At 35.8% G+C, this 18,450-nt stretch overlaps 2 protein-coding genes across 2 annotated transcripts; both read left to right on the top strand.

Moving 5' to 3' along the window:
- Positions 1-551: 551 nt before the first annotated feature.
- Positions 552-7,968, top strand: LOC132046260 (receptor-like serine/threonine-protein kinase SD1-8). The gene is made up of 7 exons (XM_059436838.1): positions 552-2,054; positions 4,812-4,997; positions 6,240-6,430; positions 6,518-6,728; positions 6,825-7,062; positions 7,141-7,291; positions 7,373-7,968. The coding sequence occupies exons 1-7, from the start codon at positions 743-745 to the stop codon at positions 7,682-7,684; spliced, it is 2,601 nt and encodes an 866-aa protein (XP_059292821.1). The 5' UTR covers positions 552-742; the 3' UTR covers positions 7,685-7,968.
- A 2,469-nt stretch (positions 7,969-10,437) lies between these two features.
- LOC132046263 (G-type lectin S-receptor-like serine/threonine-protein kinase At4g27290) lies at positions 10,438-16,909 on the top strand. The gene is made up of 7 exons (XM_059436846.1): positions 10,438-13,096; positions 13,684-13,824; positions 14,802-14,956; positions 15,052-15,262; positions 15,394-15,628; positions 15,706-15,856; positions 15,951-16,909. Exons 1-7 carry the CDS (start codon positions 11,854-11,856, stop codon positions 16,242-16,244), a joined length of 2,430 nt encoding a protein of 809 aa, XP_059292829.1. The 5' UTR covers positions 10,438-11,853; the 3' UTR covers positions 16,245-16,909.
- The last annotated feature ends 1,541 nt before the right edge of the window (positions 16,910-18,450 follow it).

Genomic DNA, 18,450 nt, shown 5'->3' on the forward strand with positions numbered 1-18,450 from the left:
AATGTGGTAAAAGATTTAGTCAAATATAATTTAGGAACTTAGACTGAATCCTTCGGTTGGACCAGAAGCATATGATAATAACAGCTGGCAGGCTGAACGGTGCGTATTGCCAATATAGGTTTACGCTGCTCAATCCAGTTTGAGATAAAATTTTAATAGCCATTCAAATGCTGCCGTATAAATTAAGATAAGAGAGAGTAATACTTTCTTTGTCTCAAAAAGATTGTCTTACTTTTCTTATTAATTTATTTAAAAAAAATTGACATATTTTTATATTTAGAAATAATGTAACTTTATTAGATGATTTACAACCATATAAATATCTAATGTTTGTTTTGGATTATATATTTTAAAAGTCTTCTTTTATTTTTTAAATTTTATGTCAAATTAAATTAGGATAATTTTTTTGGGACGGAGAGAGTAATAATTTACCCCAATTATTGTTTACATCTTTTCAACTTTATTGGAGTACGTGAATTTGAAATCACTTTGTAACATTTCATTTTCAAGGGATGACTTTAGAAGACCAAAAAAGAATCATATAATTTGGAGTCGAGATTAGAGGAATTTGCGGGGTACAAGCTCTGAGGGGGATGTGTACCAAAATACCATCTTCCTTCTCTCTTCCTATCAAACAAGAACAAGTACACCAACAAATGTCTCAAACACCAAGATTGCCCTACTTCTCCTACTTGTCTTCAATAAACCAGCAAAACATAATACTCCTTTCTTAAACTCCAAAATGAGAAACAATAACACCAAAGATCACAACTTTCACCAATTCTACTTCTTCCTTCTGATTTCTCACTTTTTTCTTCCAATTCTTGCTATACAAACTGATACAATCACCCCAACAAACCCTTTAACCAAAGATCAAACATTAATATCTGCCGGACAACTCTTTGAATTAGGCTTTTTTACTCCAGGCGGTGCAAATTCAGACAAATGGTATGTTGGAATTTGGTACAAAGAAATAGGAGAAGACAAGACTATTGTTTGGGTAGCAAACAGAGCTAACCCTCTTTCAAGCTCATCAACATCAGTCCTGAAAATTACGAAAACTGGCACCGTTCTTCTGGTCGATGGTCAAACTGGGAATTCCGTTTGGTCTTCGGACCAAACTCCGACAACCAACGTAGTAGCCCAACTCCTAGATTCCGGGAACTTTGTCGTTCGACCGGAAAACGATGAAACAGAACAGAGTTACACGTGGCAGAGCTTTGATTATCCAACAGACACTTTATTACCTGGAATGAAACTTGGGTGGGATTCAAAAACAGGGCTGAACAGAAACATAACGTCATGGAAGACATCAATTGATCCAGCTCCTGGAGATTACACTTTCAAGATTAACACTAATGGTTTACCAGAAGCTTTCTTAACGGATAAACAAGAAATCAAATACCGGAGTGGTGCTTGGAATGGACTTAGATTCAGCGGGGTCCCTGAAATGAAGCCAACTGATATTATAACATTTGAATTTCAGTTCAAATCAGACGAAATATATTACATGTTTGAGTTACATAACAAGACATTGTATTCCAGGTTGTTGGTGAATCATAGCGGTCTTCTTGAAAGATACACGTGGATTCCAACAAACAGTATGTGGAATCGATTCTGGTATGCACCAAAAGATCAATGTGATGGTTATAAAGAGTGTGGGGTATCTGGAATTTGTGATACAAATAATTCACCAGTATGTAAGTGTATGGTAGGTTACAAGCCTAAAAATCAAGTGGCATGGAATTTGAGAGATGGGTCTGGTGGGTGTGTTCGGTTTCATAAATTGGACTGTGAAACTGATGATTTTAACGAGTTGAAAAACATGAAGTTGCCAGATACAACGAGTTCTTTTGTGGATAAAAATATGGACTTAGATGAATGTGAAGATATGTGTAGGAAGAATTGTTCTTGTATGGGGTATACAAATTCGAATATTACAGGAAATGGGTCGGGTTGTGTGATATGGACCACTGAACTTGTTGATATGAGGCAATATGCGGTGGCGGGAGGTGGTCAAGTTCTTTACGTTAGGGTGGCTTCTTCTGACGCAGGTATGATAACATTTTTTTTACTACTAATTTGGATGTTTCTTAGCTTCATTTGGTTTGCAATTTCATTTTTCGTATAGTACAATAGATATTAAATTCAGATCAAGATTGACACTCAGCGTAAAAAATAATTGTACTAGAACAAATTTTATCGTATTAAAAAGAATTTGTACAATCAATTTCAAGTAATTTAGGATTGGACATTGATTGTTAGATAATCGACTATCCTCTAGTGGGAGGATCAAATTTTGGGTCACTGGGACGAGTTGAGTTGAGTCGACTCGGTTTGCACGAGTGGATTAGTGCATAGTTGGTTTAATGAAAATTGGGAATTTCATTAACTTTTGTTATTTCAAAACTCAAAAGTGAGAAGTAATATAAATAAGGGCAATGGAATATTAGGAAAGAACTTTTGTGAAAGTATTTCCGTAACCGGTAATTTAATAGTTTTTTGCACATTTTTGTCGGTGAAATTTGAGTTTCACGCGAAAGTTTATTTATTTTATTCATTTGGCAGACTTGATGTACTCTACATCATTCCACTATATTTCCTTTTTTTTTCTGTTTGAATCTATTTGTCCCAAAATTGTCGGATGATATTTCACAAGTCGAAGACAGTTTAAAAATCTAGTTGTTCCAAAATTGTTTGTATCTTCTTTTGCATGTTCAGAGCTAATCCAAATATTCCTTAAATAATCTTCTAAATGTATTGTTTTGTCATTCTAATTAGAGGAATATTAGTACACCTTAAATAATTTTTATTTGTTCTTATCCATGATCAAAGAAAAACCATGTGCCTTTAGATGGAAATGCATTAGTTTTGCCTCTAGAATAGCCACTAATAGATGAAATTTAGAAAAAAAATTACTACCTTTTTTTGGGGATTTTTCCTTTTTTTTTTTAATGGGTGTTGGTTGGTACTTTTTTAATATTTACCTCCACCAAGAACGTCATGCAGAAATTAAATTAGAGGTTTTTATTGTATAGATACTCTGCCCCCTTTAAACAACAGGTATCGTTGCCTTCTATTCTTAGCCCTTTTTAATTCCCTTTCACGTTACCTACTTTAGGAGATCTAATTTTTTTATATAATCAACTAGATCGCCAAAAATAGAAGAAAATTAAAAAAATAAAGAGACAGAAACAGCCTGTTTAAAATTCATTTCTAATGCATAATTGCTAGTTATTAATACAACCTTTGAAAAACCAAGGAGTTAGTATAATGATTATTTGTGGTGTGCACGTTTTCCATATAATTTTTTTTTTCTGCTTTGCGTATTTCACTTTGAAATTTCAAAGAATAAAAAACCTAACCATATCTAACAACCCTATCTACAAATTGCTTTCAATAGGGACTTATTTATATTTATCTACTATTTGGACTTTGTTTTTCTCATTTGATTTTCAGATAGGGGTGGGAAAATACTAGCCATCCGTCTAAATTTTTTTGTTTTTCCATTCATTTTCCACATGGCTCAAGGAAAATAAAAATAGATTGGATATTAATGAATGAAAAAGGATGTTGAAAGCTGGTTCGGCCCGATTGAACAGTACATAGTTTTTTTTTAACCTTGTATGGCTGTATTGTTTTAAGAAATATGTTTGCCATCAATTCGATTTCTCTTAAAAATTTGGGAAAAGTTTGCATGTCCAAATCACCCTAATGTATACTAAAGTTTTGTTTATTATGCCATAACTTTTCTTGTAAATATCAAGAGAAGATTTTTATATAGTGGGGTGGTATTGAAAGATTTTTAAAAAATGAGGGTGAAAAGTAGGTTTAAGGAAAAAAAGGTAACAAAGTGATCATAACGTGCGTTTGCTTTTTTGTTTTTATACTGTAAATAGTGAAATCCTCCCCTTCTCTTTTTTGCTTTCATTTTGCCTTTTGGATTCAAGAATCTTTTAATTATGGTGGGAAATAAAAAGTTCCCAAATAGTGCTTATTTAGCTCTAATAATTAGTTTCCGTTAGTCAGTCCAAAAATTGGGTCCCACATAGAGATAGGGACTCGTTGCAAATTTTAAAACAAAGCAATTTCGGGTCGGTGTGATGGGCCCACCTTACAACATTACATGGCCGACGATCTTGACTTTGTTTAACTTCTTTTTGGGCCAGCCCAGTTACTTTTCCTTTTTTTTTTTTTTTTCATTTTAGAAAAAAAAAAAAAATTCATATGTTTCCTATTGTAATACAGGAAAATGATTTTACCAACGACAATAATTAGTGGACCCTATCCTTGGACTACTTACTGTTGACCGAGAAAATGTTGTGCATATTAATACTATTTTTTTGGTCCAAAGTGTTGAAAAACAGTTTTAAGACATTTCAATTATTTAAATATTAGCATTTTTTAAAATACATCACTGTTTAATTTTTCATTTCAGCGAGTCTATGCAAACAGTAACAGTAAAACGTAACTGTTTATTTATAAAATCAGCTACAACACTTACGTGCTTAGTGCTAAAACCTATCCTTTTTTTAAGCTAAGCAAGGCTCTATATCATGTTTTAAGATTATGCAAACCTTCTAGGTTGTTATCTAAAACTAAATCCTTGGACTGTAGTCTTTTTAATTCAAACGTACACTTGTCACCAAAAAATGATTTTAACAACATTATTCTGTAACCTAATTAAGAAAATGGGACTTGTGTGAATTATAGGTTTTCAAACAGAATAAAATGATTATCTGCTTCTAATACGAAATTCTTGAAAAAATAAAGCATGATGTAACATTAACTCTTGAAAGTTTTAATTTCAGTGCAAAGTGGAGGTGTGGGATCTGGAAACAGTTCTGGCAAGACAAAAAAAATTGCAATAGCTGCTGGGATTACAATTGGTATAGCTCTTGTGCTATTTGGAGTAACCCTTTGCTTCTTATCAAAGAGAAGAAAGTATCAACGTTCAATCTATCAACGTTCAATCCGAACTAAGTCTGGAAACAAAGGTACGTCCTGGAGATAGAAATCTGTCATAATTAATAGGAACTATCCGAAATGGCTCATTCATATCACTTGTTAATGATTGGGTCTATTTATGTTATCACTATGACCGAAATTGCTCATTCATGCCACTTACCGTTAACAACTCAAATGATTGGTTTTGAAATACTATAAAATACAAAAATAATACAGAAAAGAGTCTGATTTGCGACTATACTCTTCAAAAAAGGTTATATTTGCCCTTTGTTATACATTTTTGACATATTTACTCTTACCATCCAACTTTAAGCACATATTTACTTGAATCGTTAATTTGCCTTGTCCCCACCTTTATTATCATGGAGCTTACATAGATATTATTTTCTCTCAATTTAAATTTAGTCACAATTAAATCCGACCCACTTTGCAAAAGAAACCCGTCCCAAAGATTTCCAAAGACCCAAACCCCCGTAATCAATTGAAATTATGCTAAAAATTGATGAAAAAAGAATTCTGATCAGGTGGGACTGAAATCCAGTGGCCATTTTTTGAGTAAAATTTGAAGGTTAGAATCTTTGTTGGATCTTAAAACAGATATGATTTGAGGGTGTGTATGCTCTCCAAATCCAATCGAATTTTTCCCATTGAATTCTTCGATCTCAGGACATGGTGGATAATATTGAGCCTGAAAATGGCAGATTTTGTTAAGACCACCATTGTTGGAATGTCTATAGCATAATTTCAATTGATTACCCTGGTTTGACCTTTTTGGAAATCTTTGAGATGTGTTTATTTTGCAAAGTGGGTTGGTTTTAATGGTGGGTTGAATTTAATTGTGATTGGATTTAAATTGGGAAAAATAATATTCACGTAGGATGATTAAGGCGGGGACAAGGGAAATAAACGTTTAGGGGTAAATATGTGCTCAAAGTTGGATGGTAAGGGCAAATATATCAAAAAAGTATAACGAAGGGCAAAATATAACTTTTTTTTTAAAGAGTATTATGGGCAAATCTGACCCTTTTCTGTATTATTTTTGTATTTCCTAGTATTTTAAAACCAGCTATTTGATTTGTTAATGGTAAGTGGCATGAATGAGCCATTTCGGTCACGGCGAGGGCATAAATAGACCCAACTATTAACGAGTGGCATGGATGAGACATTTCGAATAGTTCGATGACATATTGAAACTTTTTCCCTAATTAATAAGATTGTTCTAATATGAAATGCTTCATTTTTTAATGAATGTTTCAATTATTTCAAACCAGGAACTAGCGAACGAAGTCAAGAACTTCTAATGAATGCAGCTATTATTCCAAGTAAAAGAGAATTTTCCGGTGAAACTTCAACGGAGGAGTTTGAATTGCCATTATTTGATTTTGGCACCCTAGCTATGGCTACAGACAATTTTTCTGATGCTACTAAGTTAGGACAAGGTGGTTTTGGTTGTGTTTACAAGGTAAAAATCTCAGTTATATGTACACCATGTTGGCATATCAAAGGATAAAAATGATCGACGAACTCAATAAAATAATCTTTTGATCAGGCAATGCTGGTTGAAGGTCAAGAAGTAGCAGTCAAAAGGCTCTCAAAGAACTCTGGCCAAGGAGTCGAGGAATTTAAGAACGAGCTAAGATTGATTGCCAGGCTACAGCACAGAAATCTAGTCCGGCTGCTTGGTTGCTGTGTCGATATGGAAGAGAAGATGCTAATCTACGAATACCTGGAAAATAAAAGTTTAGATTCAATTTTGTTCAGTAAGTCTTTTTTGTTATATCGTCTTCGTGAGAGTAATGATTCACATCATTCCTTGCTTATGTAATTGGTAACTCACATTCAAATATGCTCCTCAGATAAACAAAAAAGCTCGCTGCTCAACTGGCAAAGGCGGTTCAATATTATTTGCGGGATTGCTCGGGGGCTTCTATACCTTCACCAAGATTCAAGATTTAGGATCATCCATAGAGACCTTAAAGCAAGCAATATTCTCCTTGATAAAGATTTGACCCCGAAAATATCAGATTTTGGCATGGCAAGAATTTTTGGCGGGGATGAGACCGAAGGAAATACAAAGAGAGTCGTTGGAACCTAGTAAGCACACAACATAATTTCTTCACATCATTCATACAACCTTTATATTTGTTTCTAAATCCGTTTCTTTTGATGCAGCGGTTATATGTCTCCAGAATATGCAATGGATGGCCTCTTCTCTGTTAAATCTGATGTGTTCAGCTTTGGGGTTTTGGTGTTAGAAATAGTAACCGGGAAGAAGAACAGGGGATTCTATTATCAAAATAACCAACTCAACCTTCTTGGACATGTAAGTTAACCAATCATATGTTAGCTTCATTATTGGCATCACATTCGTCATTGCTGATAAAGAAAGTAATTGATTCTGCAGGCATGGAGACTATGGAAAGAAGGGAAGGGCTCAGAGCTACTGGATCCATCTGTTGCAGAATCGTTTTCTCCATCTGAAGTAATGAGGTGCATACAGGTTGGACTATTGTGTGTCCAGGAGCAAGCAGATGACAGACCAAAAATGGATACTGTGGTTTTGATGTTAGGCAGCGAAAGCACATCACTACCTCAGCCTAAAAACCCGGGATTTTGTCTCGGAAGAAGACCTGTTGATTCTGATTCATATTCAACTAATTATGAAGAAACTTGCACTGTCAATGAAGTTACAGTTACCATGATAGATGGCCGGTAGTTGATGGTATCGCCCTCAAAAAAGTGTATATTACTACAAGAGGTTCACAATTTTCTCTTGTATACTCTCTCTCTTTTTGTTTTTGGGTAAGTTTTGTGAAAGCTAAAGAGTATAATTAGGTTTTCTTTCTTATTACATTACATACAGTTGTGAGTTCCAAAAATATCTCTTTTTGCATCCAATGTAACAGTTCAATGATTCCTTTTCCGTACCCTTGAAACTCATTGTAAATTACGGTGCCATCATTGATGTGATTCAGGTTAACTAGTTGTGCATTCATCTTCTTTGTAAGTTTTATCTCCCTGCTATTACATCCCTCATGATGTGTATATATATGTCTTGTTATTTGAGAAGATGACAATGGCTCCTTGCTGATATATACTTCTTGACCAAAAAATGTCAGAGCCAATACTCTACTTGAGGTTCTTCCTTCCACACGGTTGTTATAAATATAGCAATATTTCCTTCAAGACTTACCGCATAATAACATTGTGATGATTTCTTCCAGCAAGTGCGAACCTCGAATATAAGAAAAAGACTTCAAGAAGTAACACAACCCAAAAGGCCAGTTGAGGACGGCATGATGATCTAATGAAGCAAATCTGATCTTTCTGATACTCATAGAGTTGTCTAATGCCAATTCCGATATTTGCAAACTATACCTCTTTCTTTATCATTCATGTATTGTATAATATTGGTTCCCCTATCTCAATAAATATAAGCAGACACCTTAGCACACGCTCAAAACATCATGGTCAGACTATAATATCCTCCAGCAGAAAATCTGAATTGGGTTCTTTAGTTTTACAAATTCTGGTTCCCATTAGCCGGGAGTATGGTACTTCGGTAACCCCCTACATTTGTGGGGGTGGATGACAGAAACAACCCAACGCGGATTTGTCTGGTCACCTAAGTATTACTCGCAAAACTCAGGACGTCCCCAAGGTGGTGACCTAGCAGTCAAAGAGTTGAAGTAACAAACTTAGGAATCAAGGTTCGAATTCCGATGGAGGTGAGCCTTGGTGCCCGAAGTTACCCGATACCTATACTAGTGGAAGATAGCAGACATCCAGTGGATTAGTTGAGGTGCGTGCAAATTAGCTCGGACACTGCCGTTTTAAAACAAAATGATAAAAATCAGGAGGGATCAGATAAAATTTGCAGCTGTCGCAATCAGGAAATCTTGTACCAAGAGATGAAAGAAAGAAACAAGGGAAAATTATGTTTGGAAACGCTCCAGTATATCTGATAATTTACTGACTCACGTGAAGCAAGGATGAAAGTTAAAGTCCCAAAATGAACAGGTACGTGAAGTCTCAGAAAGGTAATGAAGACCCATCAGATGTGAATTTCCTACAGCTTGTATCCACCTGAAACTATTCATTACTGCTACTTTAAAGTTTCATATTAGGTTAAACTTAATAACAAAAATGTCCGAGATGTTTTCATTTTATTGTTGAGATCTTATTTCTATATTTGCTTGGCCTGTTGGCATAGCTAGATTCTAGTGAAAAGGTCAGTTGGAGCTTATTATCGTATGCTCATTGTTGGCAGATGTCTATACTGTTTTTAATGGTTCTCTTGACTGGACTATGCGGGTTCATATGTAAGGAGAAGAAAAAGCAGAATCTAATTCAAGTATGAATACAGGGACTGTAATCTTTTCAACCTTCCCTACTAACCTTAACATTTGGACTTTCTTCTCTAATAGATCAAGCCTTTGCTTACGAGAATGCTAGAAATTTGCCAAGTTATTTTACTGATTTCGACTGATATTTTCAGTCCAACACGAAAAGGTTGGAAGAGAAATATCCTCAAGAACAGAGTGCCAGGACATGGTATTGCCTATTATTGATCTGCCAATCCTTTTTGCTGCTACTAATAAGTTCTCTACAGAAGACAAAATTCTGCAATGTGGTTTTGGACTTTGTTAATAAGGTATTTTCATGAAAGGTCCTTTAAATTACAATCAAAAGACTTCATAAAACAGTTGTAAAAACAAAAGAAGGTAACTCATTGTCATATGATGAATCTTGGGTTGTTGATTGAAAGGCAAGAGGGAATGCTGGTCTATGAATACTCCCACAAAGCCTTCAGACAATTTCAAATTCTCTTAGGACCGAGACTCGTAGTTTATAGATTTTGAGAGAGAAGTAATTTGCGGAAAGCGACGTTTCACTTAATGCAATTTTCTTAATTTGCAGATGAAGTAGAATGTAACTTTTCCTGATATGGGAAACATTTCTACGTTTTTTTGGAGATTGGATGCGGGCTTCTTAACATCATAAAGACTCGAGTTGAAACCGAGGATTTTAGGACAAGCAATATTATACTAAATAGTGAGACAAAACCGTAATTTAAGATTTGGCATGTCTAGTACTTTTGGGAACAAATAGAAAGAGCAGGAGACAATGAGAGTCATCGTGAGATAGTTACTTCTTTTCCCTTTCTCTTGTGCTTTTTCTTCAGTATCAACGTATAATCTAGTGTCTGTTGTCATGCAGAGGTTATATGTCCCCTTGATTTCAAATTTGGACATTTTCCGGTCCGAGTTTAGCCTTGGTGTCATAGTATTGGAGATAATAACTGGACAGACGAATGCAGTTTCATCACCGAACATTACACAACCTTACAGCACATGTAAGTAGACAATATGATGCCGTTAACTTCCTTTTTTCTGGTTTTACTTATTTTATTTAAATTGAATTTCTTTCGGTCAAAGAAACTTGAGAAGGAAGTCAGTTATGCTTTCAGCAGTGCGGAGAGGATAACACAAGTAATAAGGCTTCAACCTTGAAGATATATTCAACATCCACTTATCTGGATTTCTGTACAGATAATGAAATTATTACAATTATCTATAAAACCATTTCTGTGTCGCTGACTGGGGTCTCTCCTGTTCTGGGGAATCCATAGAAAGCAAAATAATACCATAAAGTGACAGTTTCAGCTATTGCTGTCCTATGGAGGCTAAGATGATTAGATCCTGACATAGTTTATACTAAATTTGAAATATAACAGATTTCTTAAACACAGTAGTTCAGTAAGGAAATATTTCGTTTTAGTTAAAACTTAAAAGGTCACCCTTCATTTGATCCTACATCATGCTAAGCAACAATTATTACCATTCTCAGATTGCCTGCTTAGGTAGTCTAATAATGTTTAGAATTCGACTAATGAAGCTTTTGTGAAGAAGTGTTATCCATTATAAAGGGCGTTATCATCCTAGAATGAGAAGGACGTTATCGTCCTAATAGGACATGCAAAAATCCATGCTTCATGTTGAAATTAGTTTTATTTACTTAAAATTTTTGTCGAGGTCAATATAACAAACATAGATTGAGAACTGGTTTAGTCGCAATTATTGCAACTTATTTCCTTCATTTATTACTTTTTTGACATTTTTTTAAGATTATGCATGATCTGCCTAAACAGATAAATAATTAGATTACGTTTGACCCAAAAAAAAATTAGATTACGTCCTTTTGCAAGGCAAACACTCATAATTACATAGGACAAAACCAGTGGTGTCAGTTACGTTTCTTGTTAACTTTTCCTAGAGGGGAAGGAATGACTTTGGCCTATTTGAAGTATGCAATAAAGACAAGGTTATCTCTCAAATAATTTTTCAAACCAAGACTTCACTAAAGATTTCAGAAATCTATGCTTTCTCAGAAGAGGTTCCTATTTGAAGATGTGTCTGGAGTAAATTGAACAAGCTAGCTATTGAACTCTTTTCTTTTAGTGGAAAATTTTATGTATGTTTAGAGGTAACAAATTTTGAAGCATGACGGATACTCCGGTGTTCTCTAACCAAGACTTCAGAAGCATACTCCGTGAATATAGAGCCGAGTAATAGACAGTCGTCTGAATATGGTATTTAAAATGGAGTGTGGATTTTCACATATTAATTAACTAGGTAGAGATTTTTCTTTTCCTAGAGGATCCGGAGAAGATTTTGGCATCTGAAGTGCATTAATGACAGAGTTATCTCTCAAACCAACGTTTTACTTAAGAGTTCAGGAGCCAGTGATGAAACTATGTTTTCTCATAAACTGAACCAGATGATATAACTCATCTTTTTTAGTGGAATAAAAGCCTTTGATTTAGCTTAGCTTGAATAAAAATCTTTGATTTCCTTAGCTCTCTCCTGTCTCGGCAAGAAAGCAATGGCTGCGATGCTTTATTGGCTATTCACTATTTGTCATCTGCTTATCTCCACAACCTCATATGCAAGTTGTGTTGCTTCTACTGATACTTTGTTCCCAAATCAATTCCTTTGGGACGGCCAGACTTTAGTTTCGTCCAACCAAAGATTTGAAATGGGATTTTTTAGTCCATTTTTTGGATACAGGTACCTGGGATTGTGGTACAAGAATTTGGGGCCAAATGTAGTATGGGTTGGCAATAGATTCAATCCACTTGGAATTGGTGCGAGGCTTGTAATCGATAAAACGGGATGCATTTTTCTCCAAGATTTTTTTAAAACCGTACGTATTTTTAAGCCAAACCAGAATGTTCCCAGGCCAGTTCTGCAGCTCCTGGATTCAGGTAATCTTGTGTTTGGAGATTCTAGCAATCTGACAGCTGGAGAGTACCTGTGGCAAAGCTTCGATTACCCAGTTGATACATTGTTACCAGGAATGAAGGTCGGTTGGGACCAGAAAACTGGTATTAACCGAACCATAATTTCAGGTGATTATTTGTTCAAGTTAGAGTCAGGTGACTCGGGTCAGTCACCCCAACTTGTTCTTGTGACAAAACAGCAAACAGTTTCAAGGTGGGGTCCTTGGGATGGACAAAAATTCAGTGGCAGTGATGCCCTCATGGACAACGACAACTTCAGACCAATATTTAACTCCACCACTGATGCGTGTTATTTCACATTCGAAGCCAAGGATGACTCGACATTGAAACTGTCACTGAATCCAGATGGTAAGATACAGTTCCTCAGATGGAATAATGCTACCATGGTCTGGGCTGTAGTGGGGATACTGAATAAGGACATATGTGACCAGTATAGGACTTGTGGGCCTAATGGGGTTTGTATTGTTGAAGATCCACCCTGCTTGTGTCCTGATGGTTTCATAGCAGCATCACCAGGTGACTGGGACAAGATGGATTTTACCAAAGGATGTAGGAGAATCATCCCACTTAACTATACTGACAAAGACGTGTTTGTGAAGAATCGTGGACTGAAGTTGCCTGATAATGCAACTTACTGGGGAATGTTGTCCCCCGAGGAGTGTGGAGAGAAGTGCTTGAATGAAAGATCATGTATGGCTTATACTAACATCAATATTAACGAAAACAGCAGCAAGTGTCTCGTTTGGTTGGCTGATTTACTTGATATGAGACGTCCACAGAAATCTGGGAACGACATTTTTATACGGATGGCGCACGGTAAACTAGGTAAAAATGATTGACAAGTTCTATGATTTCTTACTCTGTGACATGATAACTGAGTCGATGCCTTAACTATTTTTAGTATGGTGCAAAATGGTGTGTGCATGAAGGACGTTTGAAGGTGAAATAGTTAATTGTTGTGAAGTAATTATTGGTGCATAAACGTTAATTACTAGAATTCCTATATTAGTACTTGATTAAGTGGTTCATGCACATTTGTCATTTTTAAAAAAATGCTTTTTATCCATAACTTGCTTCTTATATGAGTCACTCATCCCTTAACTCTATCAGAGGTAAATGGTTTTATTTTCAATCTAACCTTTCAAGATGCATATGCATCACCATGATTTTTAAATATTAGATGTGTTTGGAGCAGTTTTAAATGTTGTCACATAGATGCCATACAATCTAGCAAAAGATAAAACCAACCTGCATGCAGCTAGTCGTTCTGATTACAAAATCTCTAAGTTGTATTCACAGAATAAGCAATAACCAGTAGGAATCCCTTTCAAGTTTATCACTTAAATGGCCAAAGCTGAAGCCTGATTTTATAAGCAAGAAATAACTAACACTTCTGACTTTCTTATGAACAGAAGCACCTGTTTCCCATGGGAGAGGGAAAACGAAAAGGAAATGGGAATGGATAGTATTGGTTTCTTTAATTTCAGTTGCGGCACTGCTTATCTTGTCTACATATAAGGTTCTATGTCAAGCAATGAGGACAGAGGTGCTAGGTAAAAAGACTCACCTTTTGCTGCTTTTATATTATTTTTTATAGTTCTACATTACAGGCCAAGCTTAGTTTCACTCAAACACTATCCTTGAGCAAAAACTCCTTTGGCTCTTCATGTTTAACTCTTAAGACAGCAAGTGTGAACAGAGACATTGTACAAAATGCATCTTGTTCTGCCAATACCTTTTAGTCTGCAATGAAAAAAAGTTATTTATACCCCCAAGATGTTAATTGGAGTAGTTCCTTTTGCATTAGCGAAAAGACAGAGGCGAATCCAGGATTTCAAAAGGATGGGTTCACCATTAGTTATGAATTTTTTTTTTAATTCTTTTGTCTTTGGTTCATTGCAGCTTAGCGCCTATGTGGTTTTTTGATTTACTTTGCCTTTTGGGACTTGGGTAATTAGAAATAAAGAATTTCTTTTTTAGAGGTAATATAAAATAGAAACACGAATTTTACTTTTGGGTACTTAGAATTATAGAAGAAAAATGATTTAGAATAATATAAAAAGGAAAGTTAAAAGGCTGCTTTAATAAATAGAAACACGGTTTTTACTTTTGGGTACTTAGAATTATAGAAGAAAAATGATTTAGAATAATATAAAAAGGAAAGTTAAAAGGCTGCTTTAATAAATAGAAACACGATTTTTACCCAAAGCATAGAAACGTACAGCAGCTCAGGTTCAATCCCGAGACCTTGAGGTAATAAACACAACCCCTAACCAGTGCTCCACGCGTCCTGGTTTGATCATGTGTTCCTTCAGGTAATATTAAATATATTTTCAGAATTATACACATAATATATCGAGTTTAGTCGAGTGACCATGTGTTCACGTGACCCAAAATTAATGCATAAATTCACCACTGCGAACAGATGACCCTGTAAGCTAGCTAGTGTGCTACTTCTATTAAGGTGTTGTTCACTTCCATTATTGTCTAATTAATTTATTTTCTCAAAAGAGTATCTTCATATGAACAGATGAACCAGAGATCAATCAGCCGGGAAATTCTCCAGGAGCTTTGCTGCAGGGCACGGATGTCATTGCATATGATTCCAGTGCTCTAGCTGCAGCCACTAACAATTTCTCGCTGGCTAATAAGATAGGGCATGGTGGCTTTGGCAATGTCTATAAGGTTATTATTTCTTTTCAGCAAGCATGAACATGCATATTTACAGTAACTCATATAACTGAATGAATACCCAAATGACGTACATACTTTATCTGTAGGGGCTACTAGAGACTGGAATAGAAATAGCAGTGAAGAAGCAGGATGTGACTTCACGTCAAGGAGTTAAAGAATTTGAAAATGAAGTCAACTTAATAGCAAAGCTTCAGCATCGTAACCTAACCAAGTTGTTGGGATACTGCATTCATGGAGTAGAAAAATTTCTTGTCTATGAGTTTATGGCAAATAATAGCCTAGACAAGGTCATATTTGGTATGACATCTTAAATAACAATTTTGTTTTACATTTGTCTGTATTATTTTGGTACTGGAAAAAAACACAAAGGAAAGAAATGTTTGGGACTATCCGAGTTAAATGGAGTATGTTTGGTGTATCATGTCCAGATCCTGCAAGAAGGGTTACAGTAACATGGCCAACACGCTTTAACATTATAAAAGGAATCGCAAAAGGATTAGTTTACTTGCATCACGACTCGAGGTTGACAATACTCCACCGGGACTTAAAAGCCAGCAATGTCTTGCTAGACAGAGAGATGATGCCCAAAATATCTGACTTTGGGTTGGCAAGGGTATTCAATGATGATGTTGAAGAAAAGACTCAGCATGTAGTTGGAACGCGGTAAGTAGTACCATTGATACTACATTTTTATGTATATTTTAGAAATTTTTACAGATAGTTTTATGTTGTGGCTGCAGTGGTTATATGTCTCCTGAATATATAGAAAATGGACATTATTCAACAAAATCAGATGTGTTTAGTTTTGGAATCTTGGTATTGGAGATTGTGAGTGGCCAAAGGAATTGGGGTTATCGGCACCCAATCTATGATGTTGGCCTAGTAGGCTATGTAAGTTTATCAATATTTAGTTGTGGTTACTACTTCACTTTCTTTGTTAACATTGTGCCAAAACATTGTACATGTATGATATTTTGATGGTCAGGCTTGGACAATTTGGAATGATGGGAAGGCCATAGAACTACTGGATCCAGTGATTGAAAAACCAGGTGATTTGAATGAAGTTTTAGCATGCATTCATGTTGGCCTCTTGTGTTGTGAACGGCGTGCCCAAGACAGACCTTCAATGATTCAGGTGGTTTCCTTACTCGAGGAGAATGAAATGTCAAGGTTGAATTTTGTGCCCCTCGATCCTTACTTCTTGAAGGAGTTGAGTCACAGTGGCAGGAGTCGCGACAGTGTGAATGGTTTCACTATTACTGAATCTACCGCAAGATAATGATAATGACCTAATCTCAAGAGACAAATATACAGAGAACAAACTCAGTCTTACTAGTATAATTTGAAACTATGAACACGGCATTACTACTGGCAAACAACCGAAGAGGCTTAAGCCGAGCTTCCTATTTTCGGATCTTGCTAGTGGGAATTCCAGGGCTATTACTGTTGCTAGGAAAAGGATCATTTATCATCCTTTATAAAAGTACTAATGACCTTTTCTAACTTGGAAATTATGTTATCTTGTTTAATTTTCTGTTGCTTCATGCAATACAAGACATTAGAGTTTTTCTATATATACTTATCTTTTGAAACTACACTAGAATGTGTATACATGCCAAAATATAGCCTGACACATGGCAAAGTAGTATTGGAATACTTGGCAGGAGAAGATGTAACGACATGAGTTGACTCATTTAATTGGGATGAAGAACTCCGGTGGTGACCGGAGCTAATCTATCATAAGCAGTGGCACCGGTCATTAATGAAAGAGTAACATTGCATGACCAGCTGTGTATGGAGCAGACGTTACAATTTACCATTAAACCATATTTATTAGCCTTTATTGCTATTAATCAGAATGTAATCATAGCCTAAGAAGAGGGTCATTTGTACTATAAAAAGAAGATGAAGAGTCCTGAAAAAGGATAATCGAATACAACAGTCTATACTTTCCTCTTCCAAGCTCTAGCTACAAAAATTTACCTTCTTTAGTTGTTCTTTTTGCTCCAAAATACTGTTGTAGCTTTAATATCGTCCCACTGGACAAAGCTCATCCTTATCAAAGGATTTTACTCTGAGGATAAATCAAGCCCAGGCATAATCATTCGATTATTATTTATTTCAGTCATTTTATTTGCTTAATATAACATCCATTCCAGTTAAATATTTTTTTATGAGATTACAAAACAAATCACGTATCCTTTAAACCTCTAAATAAATTTAATTGTTCCCTCTATTTTTAGGTTAAATTGTTTGGCGCCCATCGTGGGGCTAAGGATAATTTTGATATTGTATTGTTGCTCTAACCTTTAAACTTACAATACTTATTTTTTTGTCACCAGACAAGTCTTGAAAAATGACGAATACTGGAAATCAAGCCGATGGGATGTTGAACGCTGCAAACACTCAAGGAAGGACTCAAAACATAGAAGTCGATTTGACCAGGAACGGGCAGATGTAAGAGTCACCTCGTGGGTCCAAACACACTGGTGATGAATTCATTCCAAATGATGATCATGAAGAAGAGGTGGGTGAAAAAGAAGATCCGGTAATGGTTAAAATATTGGAGTTATTAGAAAAGCAACAGAAAGACATTGCGGATTTACAGGCAGGAAGAAATAATGTTGGAGGCAATCAACCCAATACGGATGCATTCAACCCAATACGGATGCATAGCGAGAAGAATACATTTGTGCAGCTCGTGGCAATGGGGGAGCACCCGAAGTAATACAGTATCTGGAAGCTCTTTCCAACCGGCTAGAGAAAAATGAGAAATCAAACAAATAAAGTAACACAGTAATACACACTGAAGGATAATGATCTACGCGGTACCAAAATAAAAATAATACTACTAAGAAAGAGAAGAAGAAGAGATGAAAAGGCTAGCCCCCCCATCACTCACATACTCAACGCGACGAAACTCAACTACCTACTAACCTTCAATCCTAATCCTCCACCTCCAAATCTTCCTATCTAAGGTCATGTCCTCCGTTAACTGAAGCTACGCGATGTCCTGTCTAATCACCTTCCTCCAGTTCTTCTTCGGCCTACCTTTACCTCTCCTAATGCGACCGCCAATCGCTCACACCTCCTAACTAGTGCATCCTCATGCCTCCTCTTCACATGCCTGAACTATCTCAGTCTCGCTTCTCTCATCTTGTCCCCCACGGACGCCACCCCGACCTGGTCCCATATATCTTCATTCCTAATCATATCCCTCATAGTATGACCACATAAATTCACTTTGGTCATTTAAAATTGACGATGATTCATGTGGGTTCTTCATCTCCCTCTCTATTTTCCCAAAATGACAGGAAATAAGAGAACCAAGTAAGAAATCCATTTAAAACTCAAAATTAAATTTCAGGATGGTATGTTTCTCCACTTAAGTCAAGCCTACTATAGTAACTGTTGGAAATAATAATTCAAAATTGTAGGAAATCAAAGTCGATTAGGATTTCATATTTTAATTCATGTCGAGTTAG

Source organism: Lycium ferocissimum, chromosome 2 (assembly GCF_029784015.1).
Source record: "Lycium ferocissimum isolate CSIRO_LF1 chromosome 2, AGI_CSIRO_Lferr_CH_V1, whole genome shotgun sequence".
Classification (NCBI taxonomy): domain Eukaryota; kingdom Viridiplantae; phylum Streptophyta; class Magnoliopsida; order Solanales; family Solanaceae; genus Lycium; species Lycium ferocissimum.